The sequence below is a fragment of the Onychostruthus taczanowskii genome, unplaced genomic scaffold (assembly GCF_017590055.1).
Source record: "Onychostruthus taczanowskii isolate IOZ18803 unplaced genomic scaffold, ASM1759005v1 scaffold30, whole genome shotgun sequence".
Lineage (NCBI taxonomy): Eukaryota > Metazoa > Chordata > Aves > Passeriformes > Passeridae > Onychostruthus > Onychostruthus taczanowskii.
In genome coordinates this window covers 2691148-2706010 of record NW_024500350.1, presented here as the reverse complement: position 1 = coordinate 2706010, position 14863 = coordinate 2691148, and the positions used below count along the sequence as shown (strand labels likewise).

At 47.1% G+C, this 14863-nt stretch overlaps 1 protein-coding gene across 3 annotated transcripts in view; it reads right to left on the bottom strand.

Annotated features, from left to right (window-relative positions):
• The window catches only part of ACSF2 (acyl-CoA synthetase family member 2), a 37864-nt gene extending 23001 nt beyond the window's left edge, over positions 1-14863 (bottom strand). The window contains exons 1-9 of one of the 3 annotated variants that reach the window (XM_041409309.1): positions 14728-14863; positions 9181-9376; positions 7342-7470; positions 6330-6383; positions 3714-3832; positions 3335-3497; positions 2832-2927; positions 1728-1876; positions 932-1023 (exon numbers count right to left, since the gene is read on the bottom strand). In XM_041409309.1, coding sequence (XP_041265243.1) covers positions 932-1023; positions 1728-1876; positions 2832-2927; positions 3335-3497; positions 3714-3832; positions 6330-6383; positions 7342-7470; positions 9181-9376; positions 14728-14801 — 1072 coding nt within the window. In that variant the 5' untranslated portion in view covers positions 14802-14863. The remainder of the gene's footprint in view (positions 1-931; positions 1024-1727; positions 1877-2831; positions 2928-3334; positions 3498-3713; positions 3833-6329; positions 6384-7341; positions 7471-9180; positions 9377-14727) is intronic. The other 2 variants (XM_041409310.1, XM_041409311.1) reach the window with 2 other exon arrangements.

The following is a 14863-nucleotide window of genomic DNA, read 5'->3' as shown; positions in this document are numbered from 1 at the left end:
TTTTATACAGGCCCTAGTTGTTCTAGAAGCAAAGGCTGCAGCAAGGCCAATTTGCCTTTCTCAAAAGGAGAATAAACTCTCTAACTCAAACCTAGTCCAACCCACATTTCTCCAAAAATGGAAAGATTCATAGCAGAAAGAGGCACAGTTTTATAGTGGGACAAACACTCTCATTGATCACCACCATAAAACCATAAACCTTTCCTCTTGCCTTGCACAGAGCAGCCCTTTTGGGAGAGGGTAATTCCCACTGCCACCTGTTCCAACTAGGATGACAGAGCAGAAGAGTGGGGTAATATATGGGCTTTGGTGGGAAACAGGATGAGACAGGATCATTTTGCACATAGCAGAGATGATTAGGTAACTTGCTAAAATATTTTCTTATGCTCCAGCACCACCTTCTCTCCATACTATCATTGCCTCAAAAGGACTGGTGGTCTGCCCAGCTATTTCCAAGGTGGGCTGTGACAAGAGAGGGAGTTCCAGCACATGGTACCACACCCTCCAGCACGGGGATGAATGACTTCAGAAACAGGCAGGAAACTTCAGGTCTGAGAAAGAAATCCGAGCTGGGCTCTGCTTTATGGACTGCACTAGTCTGAGACACAGAAAGCATCTGCTGCCACATGGTGGTGGCTGGAGAGACAGGGAAAATCAAGCTGTTCCTGACACCTCCCCTTGCAGCTAAAATAGAAAGGTCCTTCCCTAGGCTGCCTTCAGATGAAGGAGTCCTAAAATACATAATGATGGAAGGATTCCCCAAGGAAAAGAAATGTAGCATCAACTTAACAGGGGAAACACAAGGCTCATGCAACTAAATTCTTCCCACCAGAAGAGATGTGTGCTCACAAAACTAAAAATACGGGCTCCCAGCAGGGAACCAGGAATATCCTGGTTCTCAGGATTTTTCCATTTGAATTCTGGGACTTACCTCCCCGGAGAGTTGACAGGTCATAGGAGTCAAAGTCCGGCTGGGAGAGCATGTCTATGAACATGGTGGGTGTGCCGAGGAGGAAGGAGCATCTTGGGGAAGAAGGGATAAAAAGGCAAAGCTGCAGAGGTGGAAACTGGGGGCAGCCCCAGCTCAGCAGCCATCCCATCCTGTCCCTTCCTATCCCATCCCGTCCTGTCCCATCTGGGGCTGCAGAGCAGCAGCACGGAGGCCATCCTGTCCCATCCCATCCTGTCCCATCCCGTCCTGTCCCATCCCGTCCTGTCCTGTCCCATCTGGGGCTGCAGAGCAGCAGCACGGAGGCAGGCACAGCAGATGTGCTGTTCACCAGCACACACAGACATACATCTGCATAAAACACAGAGACATACGTTCATGTATGCAGACACAGCAACAGCTCTTTTGTTTCCCAAGCTATACTTGAGGAACAGTATGGGAACACTATCCCAGCAGCAGAGCTGGACTTGGAAAAGGAGGGCAGGTGTTCAGTTGTGAAAACACAGCAGCCACAGCAAACCAAGACACTGCTATGCTTCCCAGCCAAAGCCCTACAGTGACAGGAAGGATTCCTTAATTCAGAAGAAGGGTGACGCTCCCAAGCACAGCTGAAAAGGCAGACTTTGGCTCCTGAAGTGCCTGTGCAACTGAGTGCAGCAGCAAACCTGCCTCTCCCACTGTGGGAAGGAAGAGCACAAGCCAGGTGCTGACAGGTGAGGCAAGAGAAGGAGCAGAGCCACGAGGCCAAGAGCTGCTCCTCAGCAGAAGGGGCTCTCACTTCTCTCGAGACACGGCTTCCAGCGCAGCCTTGCCCTCGAAGCTGGGCGATGAGAAGACGCAGGAGGTGCCGTGCAGAGCCATCACCATGCAGCCTCCCACCGACGCCAGGCAGTGGTAGAGAGGCGCAGGGAGCCCAGAGCGACTCTCCTGGGACCGACCAGAGAACAGTGAGAGAGGAGGGGAGAGGGAGAGGGAGAGGGAGAGGGAGAGGGAGAGGGAGAGGGAGAGGAGACCTCCCAGCGAGTGCCCAGCCCAGCTCCCTGCTCAGGAGCAAAGGTCCGAGCAGTGACATTATTCCTAATCCCCTCGGCTGGGAATCTGACACTCTGCTGTGCTCCTGTTAGGTGAAAACACAACTGACACATCCTGCCTTTAATATAAATCACTTTGGGAAGTTTTTTGTGTCAATATTTCATCTCGTAATTTTGCAATGTCTCTTCTTTGCTGGACTCCTTGGTCTGCTATTGCTTATACATTATATACCAAAAGAGACGAATGGGAGTGCTGTGAGAGGCATGAAATATGCAGGACTTGGTACATGCTATTCATTTTATTTTCTTTTTTTTTTTTTAAATCACCAAAGGCTCTGAAGACTGATTGAAACAACTCATCTATTCTCTGGATCAAAGCTGATGTGTTAGAAATAAGTACTTGAGAACTTCAAAAGAAAATATTTGTCTTTAACCTTTTTTTAAGAAACCACAAAAAGAGAGGTCATACCCTGATAAGAGTTATAAGACTGTAAATATGACATGAAACCAAGTCATGTAAATCAAATTAAAACCTTAGTCAACAGAATTAAAAGCTAATATCCAGAGTCTTGTAATTATTTGAAATGAGTATTCACCAAAATGAAAAGTGATTAATTTCATGGTTTTCCCCCAGAAAAAGATAGCTTTTTTGCCTAAAAAAAAGCTTCACATGAAACTACAATGAAAGATCAATGAACTCCATTGAAATGCAAAATGTAATGCATTAATATCCCTCAATGTCATTTGCAGCAAAACATCCTGCCCTTCCACTGAGTGAACACCAGCACCCTCCACACGTGCTCAGTCCCTTGCAGTGGGGGCCTCCCCAAACCCTGTTCCACCAAACCCACCTGGTCTGTGATACCCAGCCTCAGACCAACCAGATTGGCATTGTTCACAATGTTCCTGTGGGAGAGGGTGGCTCCTTTAGGGCTTCCTGTTGTTCCCTGGAAGACACAGGGAATTATGCAGTAACACCACTTTTTCTGAGGGTGAGCTCAGGGGAGATTCCCCCTGGCAGACTCTGGGGTGATCTTGCCCTTTTTTCTCCTATCAGACCTGGGAGCCTGTTTTTACTTTTTTAACAGCACCTGAATCCCAAAAAATAGCCAATTTCAGCTGAACAGAGTTCACCTGGCATCACCTCATCTACAGCAGCCCTTGACAAAAGGCTACACAAAAAGGATGGAAGAAGGGGAAACGGCAGAACACTTTTTCCATCCTACTGCAGAAGCTGGAAGCTTGGTCCCAAAGAGAAACAGGAAGAAAACGTGACGTGTGGCATTGCACACATCTTTCCCCTTGCTCCCGGCGAGGAAGCCAAGGCCAGGCATGGAGCTGGCAGAGCACCCACCGAAGTGAACTGGATGTTGATGGGCTCATTGCAGGACAGCGTCTGCTGCACGGCCCTGAGCTGCTTCAGGTGGCTGCTGTCCCCAGCCTGCAGCACTTCATCCATGTGGAAGGTGCCAGGCAGCTTCGAGTCACACATGATGACAATGGATAGGTCAGGTAGCCTGGCAGAGAGGAAAATACCATCAACAATATCAGAACAAGGAGAAAAGTGCCCAGGCACTGGTCAGGGCAAACCTCTGGGCCAGCCTAAATTGCTCTCTTCAGGTGAGTCCTCCTGTGGGGCCTTCTTCAGCAAAACCTGTTGTGCAGCTGAGGGGACACAAAGCAGGACACGGCTGTGAGCTCAGAGCAAAAGACACCAGATGTTCCTAACTCACCTTTTGCTCTTTATTCCCCCTGGACTGGATTTTTCTAGCTCGGGACATGACTGCTTTAGAATATCATAGTAATTCTGTGTTTTAAATTGATGGGGGAACACCAGTGCCTTACAGCCAACCTGTGAAGGGAGACAGAAACTCGTGAAAAGTCATGTTGGGTTGGTGGTCAGGACACAATAAAGAGCAGCCACCCCCAACAGAGGAACAGGTAGGTTTCCCAAAGATTAAAGCAGATGAGCCCTTACAGCTGGGCACTCCCAAAGCAGTCTGTGCTGCCACTGCACACCCAGCATCCCAAGCCTGGATCCAGCTGTGCAGCCAGTGCTTTGCTCTTCCTCAGTGCTGGATTCAGGATGAGTTTTGCTGGTCAAGAAAGTGGAGCTGCAGCCTAAGGTTCCCTCCTTGCCCAGGACTGACACCCTTTGCTGTGAGCACAGGGCAAACAACTGATTTTTCAGATTATGAGTCTCAACTCCAACAAAAATCCCAGTGCAAAATATGAATAAATAAATAAAGTTAAAACAAATTAATTTGTGTTGATCTGGAATGAGGATTTTTGAGGAAATTTGGAAAAACAAGGATTTCTAAAATCTGCCTCTAAGATCAAGCCAAGTTTTTTTGGAGGAATTTTTGAGGTGTTCCTTTTCCTAAAATTTTTCCACTCTTATTAAAGCAGTAGCTATTTTGAAAATGAAAACATTTTTTCATTCAGCCCTTACATTTACATAATCCCAAAACAAAACACCTTAATTACCCCAAGAATTTTTATTTCTTTTTCAGCAGCAGAGATTTCGCTGAATTTGACCCAGATTTGCAAACTGTTTTCATCTTCCAAAAAATGCATTTGTGTCCAATAAACTATTTACATATTTACTCATCTGTTCTCATTATTTTCCCAGAGTCTGGGAAATAAGGAGACAAAGGCTACTCCAATAAATTATTTTTAAGTACCCTCTGGGCTTTGTCAGAAAGGAAGATAAACATTTGCTGTATTTTCTGGAAGAGGCTGCCCAGAACCCAGGGGACTGAGGCTGTTTTGGGCCTCTGCAACTTTTTACTACTAATTCCTTTAAACTACAATTCTGGTTGAACCAGCTCTGAAAAACAGATGCTGTGTGGGAAGAGGAGGGCTGGTTGAAGGGCTGATGTTGTACATGATAAAGAGCCTCTGGCTGGGCTTCTCCCCCTTGGTCTCAACCTGAGTGGCAGCAGACCTGTCTTTAAAGAATGTAAAATATGAGAACTCAACATCAGTTTGCTTTTGCCAAGCCCTGGAAATACAGTAGGAATCCAAGGAATGGTTATTCCACACATATTTCCATACATATCAATCAGACTGCACAGATGGACAGGATCCAACAGGAAAAGCCCTAAAGTCCTCAGAAATTTTATTATGGAAATAAGCAAACAAACAAATCCTCAGGGTGATGAGGAACTCCAGAGATCCCAGTGTCAATGGTGCATAACGAAGCTGGGAATGCTGGCAAATCTGGAAGGGCAAGACAGGAGCAATTCCCAATGGAACTGAAGCACATTTCTGCTTTTACCCCATCAACATTCCAGATTACATCAGAGAAGAAAATCAGAGGAGATGAAAACGAAAGCCTTGCTGGGGAAAAAGGGAAAAAGAGAAGAGCTGAGTTGCACATTCCAGCAGGACAGAGAAGCCCAAGGACATCCAGCCTGGAAGAGACAGTGCTCTGCTGCATGAGAACAGGAGTGACCAGCAGGACTGCTGAGAGGATTAAAGAAAGGATGAAACAAGAATTCAAAATGCAGCCCAACAACCCATTAGAGAGTTACTGATACAAAAGAAATTTGCTAAAAATTATCCACTTTCTAGGTAAAACAAACTTGGATGGTGCTGGGAACATTCAGAAGTGGCTCCCTCTTTTCTAAGATCAGCCTTTCATTTATAGCTGAACAAACCACAGTGAAAAAATTAGCTGCTTAATCTTAAATTTTAGCCATCAAATATTTAATAACCTGAATTCCTCATTATTTGAGCAAGGGAGCCTGAACAGTTTAAATTGATCAGTGCTCCACATGTCACAAACTCAAACCCAGGCAGGGTAGATGAGGCAGCAGGATCAGACAGCAGAGAGATGTTAAACAGTGGCAATACCTAGGACTTAAAGCAGCTTAAATGCAAGGCCAGCCTCAGACAAACCTGGGAAGGAGAAATCAAGCTACCAAGCACACTGGTCCTTCTGAGGTTAAAAGTAGGTCCTTTCTGAGGTTTTACTACCAAGGCTGAGATCCCAGATGGTGATTTTTGCCCTGAGCAGGAGGGGCAAAGAGGAGATATCAAGTCCTACATTTTTTCCTTCATTCCCTGGTAGATGACTGCTGACAGTGGGGTTGGGTTGGGATAATACTGGCAGAACCTGGCTGTCAGCAGAGACAGAGGGATGAGAAGGATGCAGCAGTTTCCACCAGACAGGGTGGCAGCCACAGCAAGGAATGTGGCCATGGAATTGCAGCTTCATCCCCTCTACACATCCAACACCAGCCCTGCTCTCCAGCCAGCTCTTCCCATACACCCAAATCTTAAGCAGCTCATCTGCACCACGTCCCCACCAATCCCCTCCAACAGACAGCTGATGCCATACGAACCTTCCTGAGCACAAACTCCAGCTCAGAGGCCTGGTAGGCTGGATTCACAGATACCTGAAGAGCCAGAAACAAGAATTTGATCACCTTCTTGCCTTGAACACGCTCCCCCCTAACACAGATTCCAACAGAAAAGTTCCTCCAGGGTTAAGCCACACTCAGAGCCTTTCCTCCAACACAGAACTAACAGCTCACCACCACAGGGATTCCACATTCACAGAAAACATATCTGAATTCTGTGTTTGTGTGAAAGAAAACAATTGGAAAAGAGATTTATGTGAGGTCACACAGTCAAAACAGAGCTTCAGGAACAGAAACCAGATCTCCTGTCTCACAGGAGCTGATCTAGTTATCTAGCTGATCCCATCCACTAAACTAGATCAAAATTCTTGTGCAAGTCAGGTTTCTTGATGGACAACTGTGATAACACCGTCTGCCCAGCTCTCCACAGAGTGGAGTTAAGTTCACCCTCAGCTTCCTACTGAGCCATGCTCTTCCACCCTATTCCTTCAGACACTGGAATGGACCAGGATGGAGGAAATGGAGCAGAAGGCAGGGTACAGACCTCAACCCAGTGCACTGCCTAAATAAGGTGCATTTTGGTCATGCTATCAAATGAAAATTGGCTTTAGGGATATGCAGCCTGGCCAAGTCTTTTAAGTGAGCCTTTGTTCTGTGGAGCAATAGATTTCAAAGGGATCTAACCAGCTGGTAACTGGTTAGGGCAGCAACATCCCACATAAAAATAGTCCTGTAGAGAAAAGAACACCTCCTATTAACTGATGTAAGCATTTTTTTGCTCCTCCTCTTTCTGCAGCCTGCTTCCCTAGAGAGTGGACAATGAAGATGCAGAGAGATGCACAGATCTTCCTTAAATACTCAATTCAGCTAGAGATGACATGGTAAGAGCATGGGAACACAAACAAACCTTATTCCCCAGTATTTCCTATTGCTTCTTTGTCTCTATTCCCTTTCCCAATAGATTGCTAAAACCTAGACACAGCAAACTCCTTACCAGGATGATTCCTGCCTGGGCAGTTGCAAACTGCATAAGAACCCACTCGTATTTGTTGGGTCCCCACATCCCCAGCCGGTCTCCCTTCCTCAGGCCAAGGGCCAGAAGTCCAGCTGCTGCTTGGTCCACCTGAAAAATACAAGAGCCTGAGGATCACACACCAGATGCAGTGGGGAATACTGGTCTCCAGGCACTGCTTTCTGGAGAAAAAGCATCATCTTTGTAACTGAAATGCAAAAGACTGTGTCTGTCCAGAACAGCCCACCAGCCCACGGCTGCAGCAGCTTCTGAGCCTGGAGCACAGACCAGCCCCTGCTCAGCAGGTCGACTGAAAGCATAAAAATAACAAAACTGGAACAATACAGCAAAGCAGGAAGGAAATCAAAACAGGCAGTTATGTTGTTGCAAGTTACTTCTCGCCCAAAGATGATTTATTGCCAAGTTTCTCATCAATTCCACTTAGGACCAAGCTTTACCCATATGCTGGGCCCATCCACACTGTTGGATCTGCCTCCCTTCTGGGTATCACTTACGTCAAAAAGGATTTGGGTGAAGAAAATTCTATCAAGTGATTTTTGACCAGTTTTGGTTTCCTGTCCTCGTAAGTCCTGTGAGGAGTGACTGGGGAAGCTGGAGGGGCTCAGCCTGGAGAAAAGGAGGATCAGAGGGATCCTTCATCCTCTCTACAACTCCCTGACATGAGAGTGCAGCCCGGTGGCAGGCAGGCTCTGCTCCTGGGGAACAAGGTTCAGGATGAGAGGAAGTGGTCACAAACTGCACCAGGCTAGGATCAGGCTAGAAACAGGAGGAATTTTTCACTGAAAAGGTTATTAAATATTGGAAAGGACTTCCCAGGGAGGTGTTGGAGTCCCTGTCTCTGGAGGCATTAAAGAAATTACTGGATGTTGCACTCAGTACTCTGACCTGCTTGGCAGCGTTGTGATCGGCCAAAGTCTCAGTCTTTGAAACCTTTCCCAAGATTCTGTGATTCTGTAATTCCTTAATTCAAGTTCAGCCACTATATTAACAACTACTTTATTTTGCAGGGTGGTAAGTGTGCTTCAGATTCCCAAATGTATGTATAAATACACTGAGACATTCAGGAAAGATCTTATAGTTTTGTTAAGTTCTCAAATGAGTTTCTAAAATCTGCCTCAGATATGAATCTGAGGAACAATTTGATTTAGTTCTGAATTACAGTCTACTTCTTAAAATTAGAGTGAACACAGCTAATCTTGTTTATGTGAACAGATGTGACCAAAACCATAGTATGCCTAAAAACCTACCAAACAATTCTTTCCTACCAAAGATCATATCATACATTTATTAGAAACTTTCCAGGTAGTTAGTCCCTCCATTCCAAAAACAGAGAACCATATATTCACATATGCACACACCCACACACATCTGTGCATATGATACTGAGCCCTAGTCCTTTACTTTGCTCCATTGCCTTCATGCTTGGATAAAAACCTTCCCCACACTCAGGACCTCTGACAGTCAGAGTGACTAATCCAGAAGGTGGAGTCCACTCCAACAGAGAAAAACACCATGACTCAGCCCACAGCCCCTCAGATAAGTGTGATAATTTTTAAGTATGAATGTTCATGATGGGATGTTAGCATTTTGAGTACACCACTTCCCTCCTTTCATCCCAAGGCTCGGAGAAGGATGAAGGCAGCACATGCTGGAATGTGCTGCTCCCTCTGCAGCAGCATGAAGGTCCACACGCAACTCATCTCAGTCCTGAGCTCAGCAATGAAACTGAGCAATGCTTCCCATTCTCCATCACACCTGCTGCTGTCATCCAATCACCTGAGGGGTGAGCAAGGCACTCACCTCCTCTTTGAACTGAGCAAATGTTTTCCGAACCCCATCCCGGCAGAAGACCAAGGCCTCGCGGTCAGGAAAGCGCTCCACAGTCTGGTCCAGGCACTGGCCCATGGTTTTGTCCAGAAGGGGAATGTCTGTGGGTCCCTGGATGTAGCTGTTGGTCACCCTGGGAGACACAGAGGGCATCTTTGTGTGCAGGGCACTGGGGAAAAAAGAGAAGAGGCTGTTTAATTTAACCTGTCAATGCAGTTCTCCCCATCTGGAGGGATTATCAGCCTGCCAATGGCTTTGGGAATACCTGGTGCACATTCCTGCACCAGTGGGAACCACAGGCAGCTGCTTCAGGGGGTCAAGATCAGGAAGACTTCCAAAAGGACTTGGAAAGCTTATGCAGTGGCTTGGGGCACATGGACAGCCTTGGCAGCCCCAGGCACGCACATGTGTGTCTATAGCAGCAGGCAGAACAGGCAGAGCCTCCATCCCTCCATGGGAGAGCTGGTGAGGAAGAAGCCTGCTCCAGCCCTGCAGAACTGGCACAGCCTGGTCCTATCATCATTCACCTGCACTGAAAACTACGTGGATATATCAGCATGCCCAGACAGAATATGGGCTCTGCAGTTCACTGAGAGATGGGCTTGGTCTTTCTGCAACATTAAAAAGTATAAATAGCTGTGAAATAACACAACCAAACCAGTTTGTAGATAAATTCTCCCAACTGGCTGAAAAGAGAAAACAAATGAGAAAGAGAGAATTAAAATTAAAGAGGTCATTCTCCAAAACAATGGGCAGAGAAGAGTCCAATCCTGCAGAATGAAAACTGTTTAGAAGAGTTCAGAGAAGCTAAGCTGTAACTGAGGTGTCTGCAAAGGAATGGTCTGTGTTTACAACAGCGAGCAGCTGTACACATTCCATCTCTGACAGCTGGAATGCAAAGAGCTTATGGGACTGAAACAGCATCAATAAAAAGAGGAGATACCAGCAAGATGAGGGGGGAGAAGCACAGAGGCAATACCACAGAAGGGAGGAGATGGCTCCCACTGCAAATTTGGGACAGGTGGGAAGGAGGAGAGCAGGGATGGGTTTGAGAAGTACAAACCAAGCAGGGTAGAAGCACTGAGACATTGTGCTGGAGGCCAAGGGGGAGGTCAATGAGTCAAGAGAAACAACAATAGGGAAAATCATTTTAATATCATTAAGGCTTTCTCTGAGATATGATCATTGGTGGAAACTAGGGCAGAAATGTCCCCTTGAACCACAGTTTCTGACCATCTGAGCACTGCAGTTCCTACCTTGGTTTTTCTCTCCATCTCCTACAAACCTCTCTCTGCTCCAGCAGCCATCTCCCACCACGCTGTCTTCCTCCCCAGGCAGCCCCCCATGCTCTCTGTCCCTCCTCATTTCTCTCTGCCTTCCTCCATGACTTCACCTCCTCCATTCCAACATTAGGAGACAACCAGGAGGGACAGGCTGTGGACAATGCAGTGAATAATGGGGAAATCCCTGCCTTAAAGAGGAAAAATAGCTCAACCTAAATGCCCATCTACCACGGGATCAATATTCTGCAAAGACTTGGCGTTACTGCGACAAATTATTTGTTTTCCTGCCCACAAGAAACAAGCCTGAGCCTGGAGTTACCTCCTATGTGGATATATCTGTGGTGATCAGAGAACAAAGCCAGATTTTACCTTTGGGGAGTACAGCCCCAAGAGACAAGTGAATGACCTGACCCTTTCTCCCCCTCTGCTTTTCGGCAGAGGGAGGATTGTGCAAACTCCCACAGGCTCTGTTCACACATCCCTCCTCACCAAGCTCTTGGGCAACTCACATCAAGGCTGCAAGGCTGCCTGAGGAGGAGGGAGGACAAGTGCTAAACTGAACTACCTTTTATTGCTTGAAAACTCCTGGGCAAAGCCTGTGTATAAGTGAGGAGATGAAAGAAAGCTCTGAAGAAAGGCCTTTATAAACTTCAGTTCTATAAAGCAAAAGGTAGAAAAAATTCTCCCTAAAGCAAGGGCAGGATGAATGTTCCTGGCAGAGCAGCAAAAGCCAGGACAGCCACCCACAGCCACTTGCTGGCTGAAACAGAAAGTTAAGAAGTCCCTGTCCCCTGTCATAGCTCACGAGGATGGATGAGGAACCCTCAGGTTGTTTGTTAAAATGCTTAATGGGGCCAGCCACACTCTCACCTCCCTCAAGCCAAGTCATCTCCAGTGTCAGCAGAGCCTGTCCTTAAATTCCCTGACCAGGAAGGGCTGGAGAAGGCAGGGAGCAGCTCCTGACCTGGTTGCTCAAGAGCTCTTCTCCGCAGCATCAACTCAGGGGGCACAAGGAGCCAAGCAGGCTCAGCACTGGGAAAAATAAACAACAAAAGGCCATCACAAAAAGAGACTGCAGAGAGGAAGAAATACTACAAAATTCAGATTCAGACAATTCAATCAGAATCCAAAGTGACCAGCTGAAAAGCAGTCTCCTGCTCTCTGCAGCCAGCCTTCAGAGGTACTTGCACAGCCCTGCATTGCCAGTGAAAAGGGGAATATCTTACACTGTCATGTCTTGGCAAAGCATTACACCAATCAGGCTCTCTGGGCTTACTGCCTCAATATTTTCCAGACCTGAAGAGCCAAAAGGTTTCACTGACTTTTCAAAACCAGACTTTTACACTAAATGCAAAAGGGCACAAATCTCCAGGTTTCATGGTTTGGCTTCCTCCCTACCCCCAAACGTGAGGATGAAAGTGCATCAAAGATCACTAAAAGATATCATTACAAAGCCACATGCTGAAAAATACTAAGAAAATATTGCAGTATTTCACACTGGGAACACAGCTTGCTCTCAGAGATCCCAAGTATTCACATTTTCAAATGAAAGCACCAGCAGCACTCAAATTAGAGGCTAAGAAGGCTAAGATATCTCATGCTCATAAGCCAGAGTCACTGACTCTTCTCAAAGCACTAACATAACTTCTTCAAATGGATTAAAGCAAAATTCTCAGCTGCCATCTAGTCTGAGCTCCCTGAATTCTGGTCTAACATTCACATGTGCTTCAGCATTTCCGTATTCAGCATTTCTGAATTCAGCATTTCTGAATTCTGTATCACTTTGACAGTGGCAGAAGTGAAAGGTGTGGGATAAAACACAGCAGCCTTTTGGAAGCACTGGGGATCAGGAGTGGAATGAAGGAGGCAGACACAAGATATGTTCATTATCAGCAGCATCATGCTGGAAATCACACAGGGCTGGTCTCCCTCCTGCCTACAGCCAGCAGCAAGTGCATGTATCTGATCTGAAAGGATGTATCAAGAGACCTCTAGAAAGAAAGGGTCCAAAGGATTTAGAAATAATCCCTGTGTTCATCTTTGTTACAGAAAACAAGCCATTCACCCTTCACCTCTTCCTACAAAGCATCTGGTGCTGCTGGAGATAAAACAAGACCCATAGTCTGATATTACACCAGCTCTCATTTCTCTGACTCAGCCAGAGGCGAGCAGATAAAACTCTGCTTGCTCTTGGGCGTCAGCACTGTAAACCACAGCTTTTGGAGAGCACAGGCCTTTGTTAGCAGCACATTTCAGCAGCAAGACAGCCTGCAAAGCAGCCAGCCTCGTCCACAGGCTGCTCCTACAAAACTCCAGAACCCCCGAGTTCAGCAACACAGCTCACGAGAGATCTGGGGAAAATGCATCCTCCTCCTCTTCCCTGCAAAAGGTGGGAGAGCAGCCAAATCCCAGCAATCCCAGAGCTCTTCTGCCTGATGGCAGGAAGCAGAAATTATAAGACTGAAGCAAGCACTCTGGGCTAATCCTAGGGGCTGTTTGTATTTTTCTCTGGACAGCCTCAGTCAACAGTCTGGAGTTGTTGACATAAGATAACCAGCTCTGTTTTCACCTTTAACTCTTTACCAGTCTCTACAGAAATTATCAAAATGGATGAGAGAGAAAACAAAGGAGGGTAAGCTCCTGTCCCCTTTGTAATGTGAGGGGCACTGACCTGCCCTGTGGTGCCATCACATCTGCACCTGTGGGAAAGGCCCTGCCTTCCCAGAGCTTGGGAATTGTCCCAAACACAGAGTTCATACTTGGAGAGGTTCACAGATTCTACCAGTTCCTTTGCTCATGGACATCTACCAAGAGCATCTCTCCCCAAAGCAAGAGCTTTTGGGTCTTTTCTGTAATATGACTGCAATTAAAGGGTGGTGAAAATTAACTCTGCTCTATCCTCACTTCTGCTTTAATCTATTGACTAAAGAGTTAACCAGATACTTATTACTTTTTAAAAATATCATTATTATTATTTAAGGAAAGATCAAGTTCCCAGATTTTCAGACTCCTCCTGCAGCAACTTTCTGGTTTTGTTTTCCACTGCACCTCTCTGCCCTCTACACTCTCCCTGCCAAAAGGATAAACAAGCCTAAGAGCAGAATTTAAACTTTTTTTTAAAAGTTTAAATTTAAAAAATTCAAAGTTTAAATTTAAAAAATTTTTAAACTTTTTTTATAACATTACTAGAAAGAGTATACTCTCTAAACACATGTTCTCTCTCTCCAAGGGCTTTGTGTTCTTATGCTCAGTTTCAGTTCTGGGCTGGAGTAAGCTGCAGTGAATGCTATCATGCTTCCTTTCTGATCCTAAGAACAGGTTCTGAGAAGGCAATCTTCACACACCTATGATGAAGTGGCTTCAACACTTCACTCCTAATGTCAAACCAGCTGAAAAATCCCACCTAAACCCTGTCTGTGAAAAACACGGAATGGCCCACCTGGTTCTTGGAATTGCTCACTGGAAGTCATTCATCCTGGTGATTATTACTCTGAATATCAGCTAATCCTTCAGAGCCTTTCCCAAAGCCAGATACTTCCCATTGCTGTTTCTTTACAGGAACTTGCTCCAAGAGGCAGCACTGAAGAAGAGCAAGGCAAAGAACTGGCCTGACCACCCAAGCCCCAGAGCTTCTTGGTGTCCCGGACCTGCCGGGTCACCCAGCTCCCTGGGGACAGGGACACTGCCTGCAAGTCAGAGCCCTGCAGGAGCCTGGGGAAGCCATTTGATACATTTCACATTGCTGCAATCTAGATGGAGCTGCTGCACAAAGTTCAGCCCTGCCATGCCTTCACTTCCCTTTGCCCGCTGTCCAGGGCTCATCCCTGCCCCTGGCCCACTCACAGGCTGGGGCAAAGCAGATCCAGGGGATATAGCCTGCCTTCTGCCACTTTGGAGGGGTTTTAGGGGAGCCAAGAGTTACACATTGAGATGAATATGCCCTCCCTGCATGCAGCCACTGCACAGCACACTGCAGCTGCCCTAGAGTTAGTCCCTGTCCCCCATCACACATGGTCGCCATCCTCTGCAGCCTTGTGCCCTACAGGTCCCCCAACCCCAGAGCCCTCTGCCCCCTACAGCCCCCACACCTTCTCATCCACAGCCCCCCTACCCCCTATAGCCCCCACACCTTCTCACCCACACCCACTTTCCCCTTTAATTCCTATCCCCTACAGCTGCCCGCCCCCACGGTCCCACCGCCCTGCACCCCCACAGCACCTGCCCAGCCCGCCCCTACCTGCCCGGCGGGGCTCCCCGCCGCAGGAGCTGCAGCCCGTGCCGGGGCAGGGCTGCCAGGCGGGCCGTGGCCATTCCTGCAGCGCTAGCGGGACCCGTTCTGTCCCGTTCTGCCCCGTGCCGTCCCGTTCTGTCCC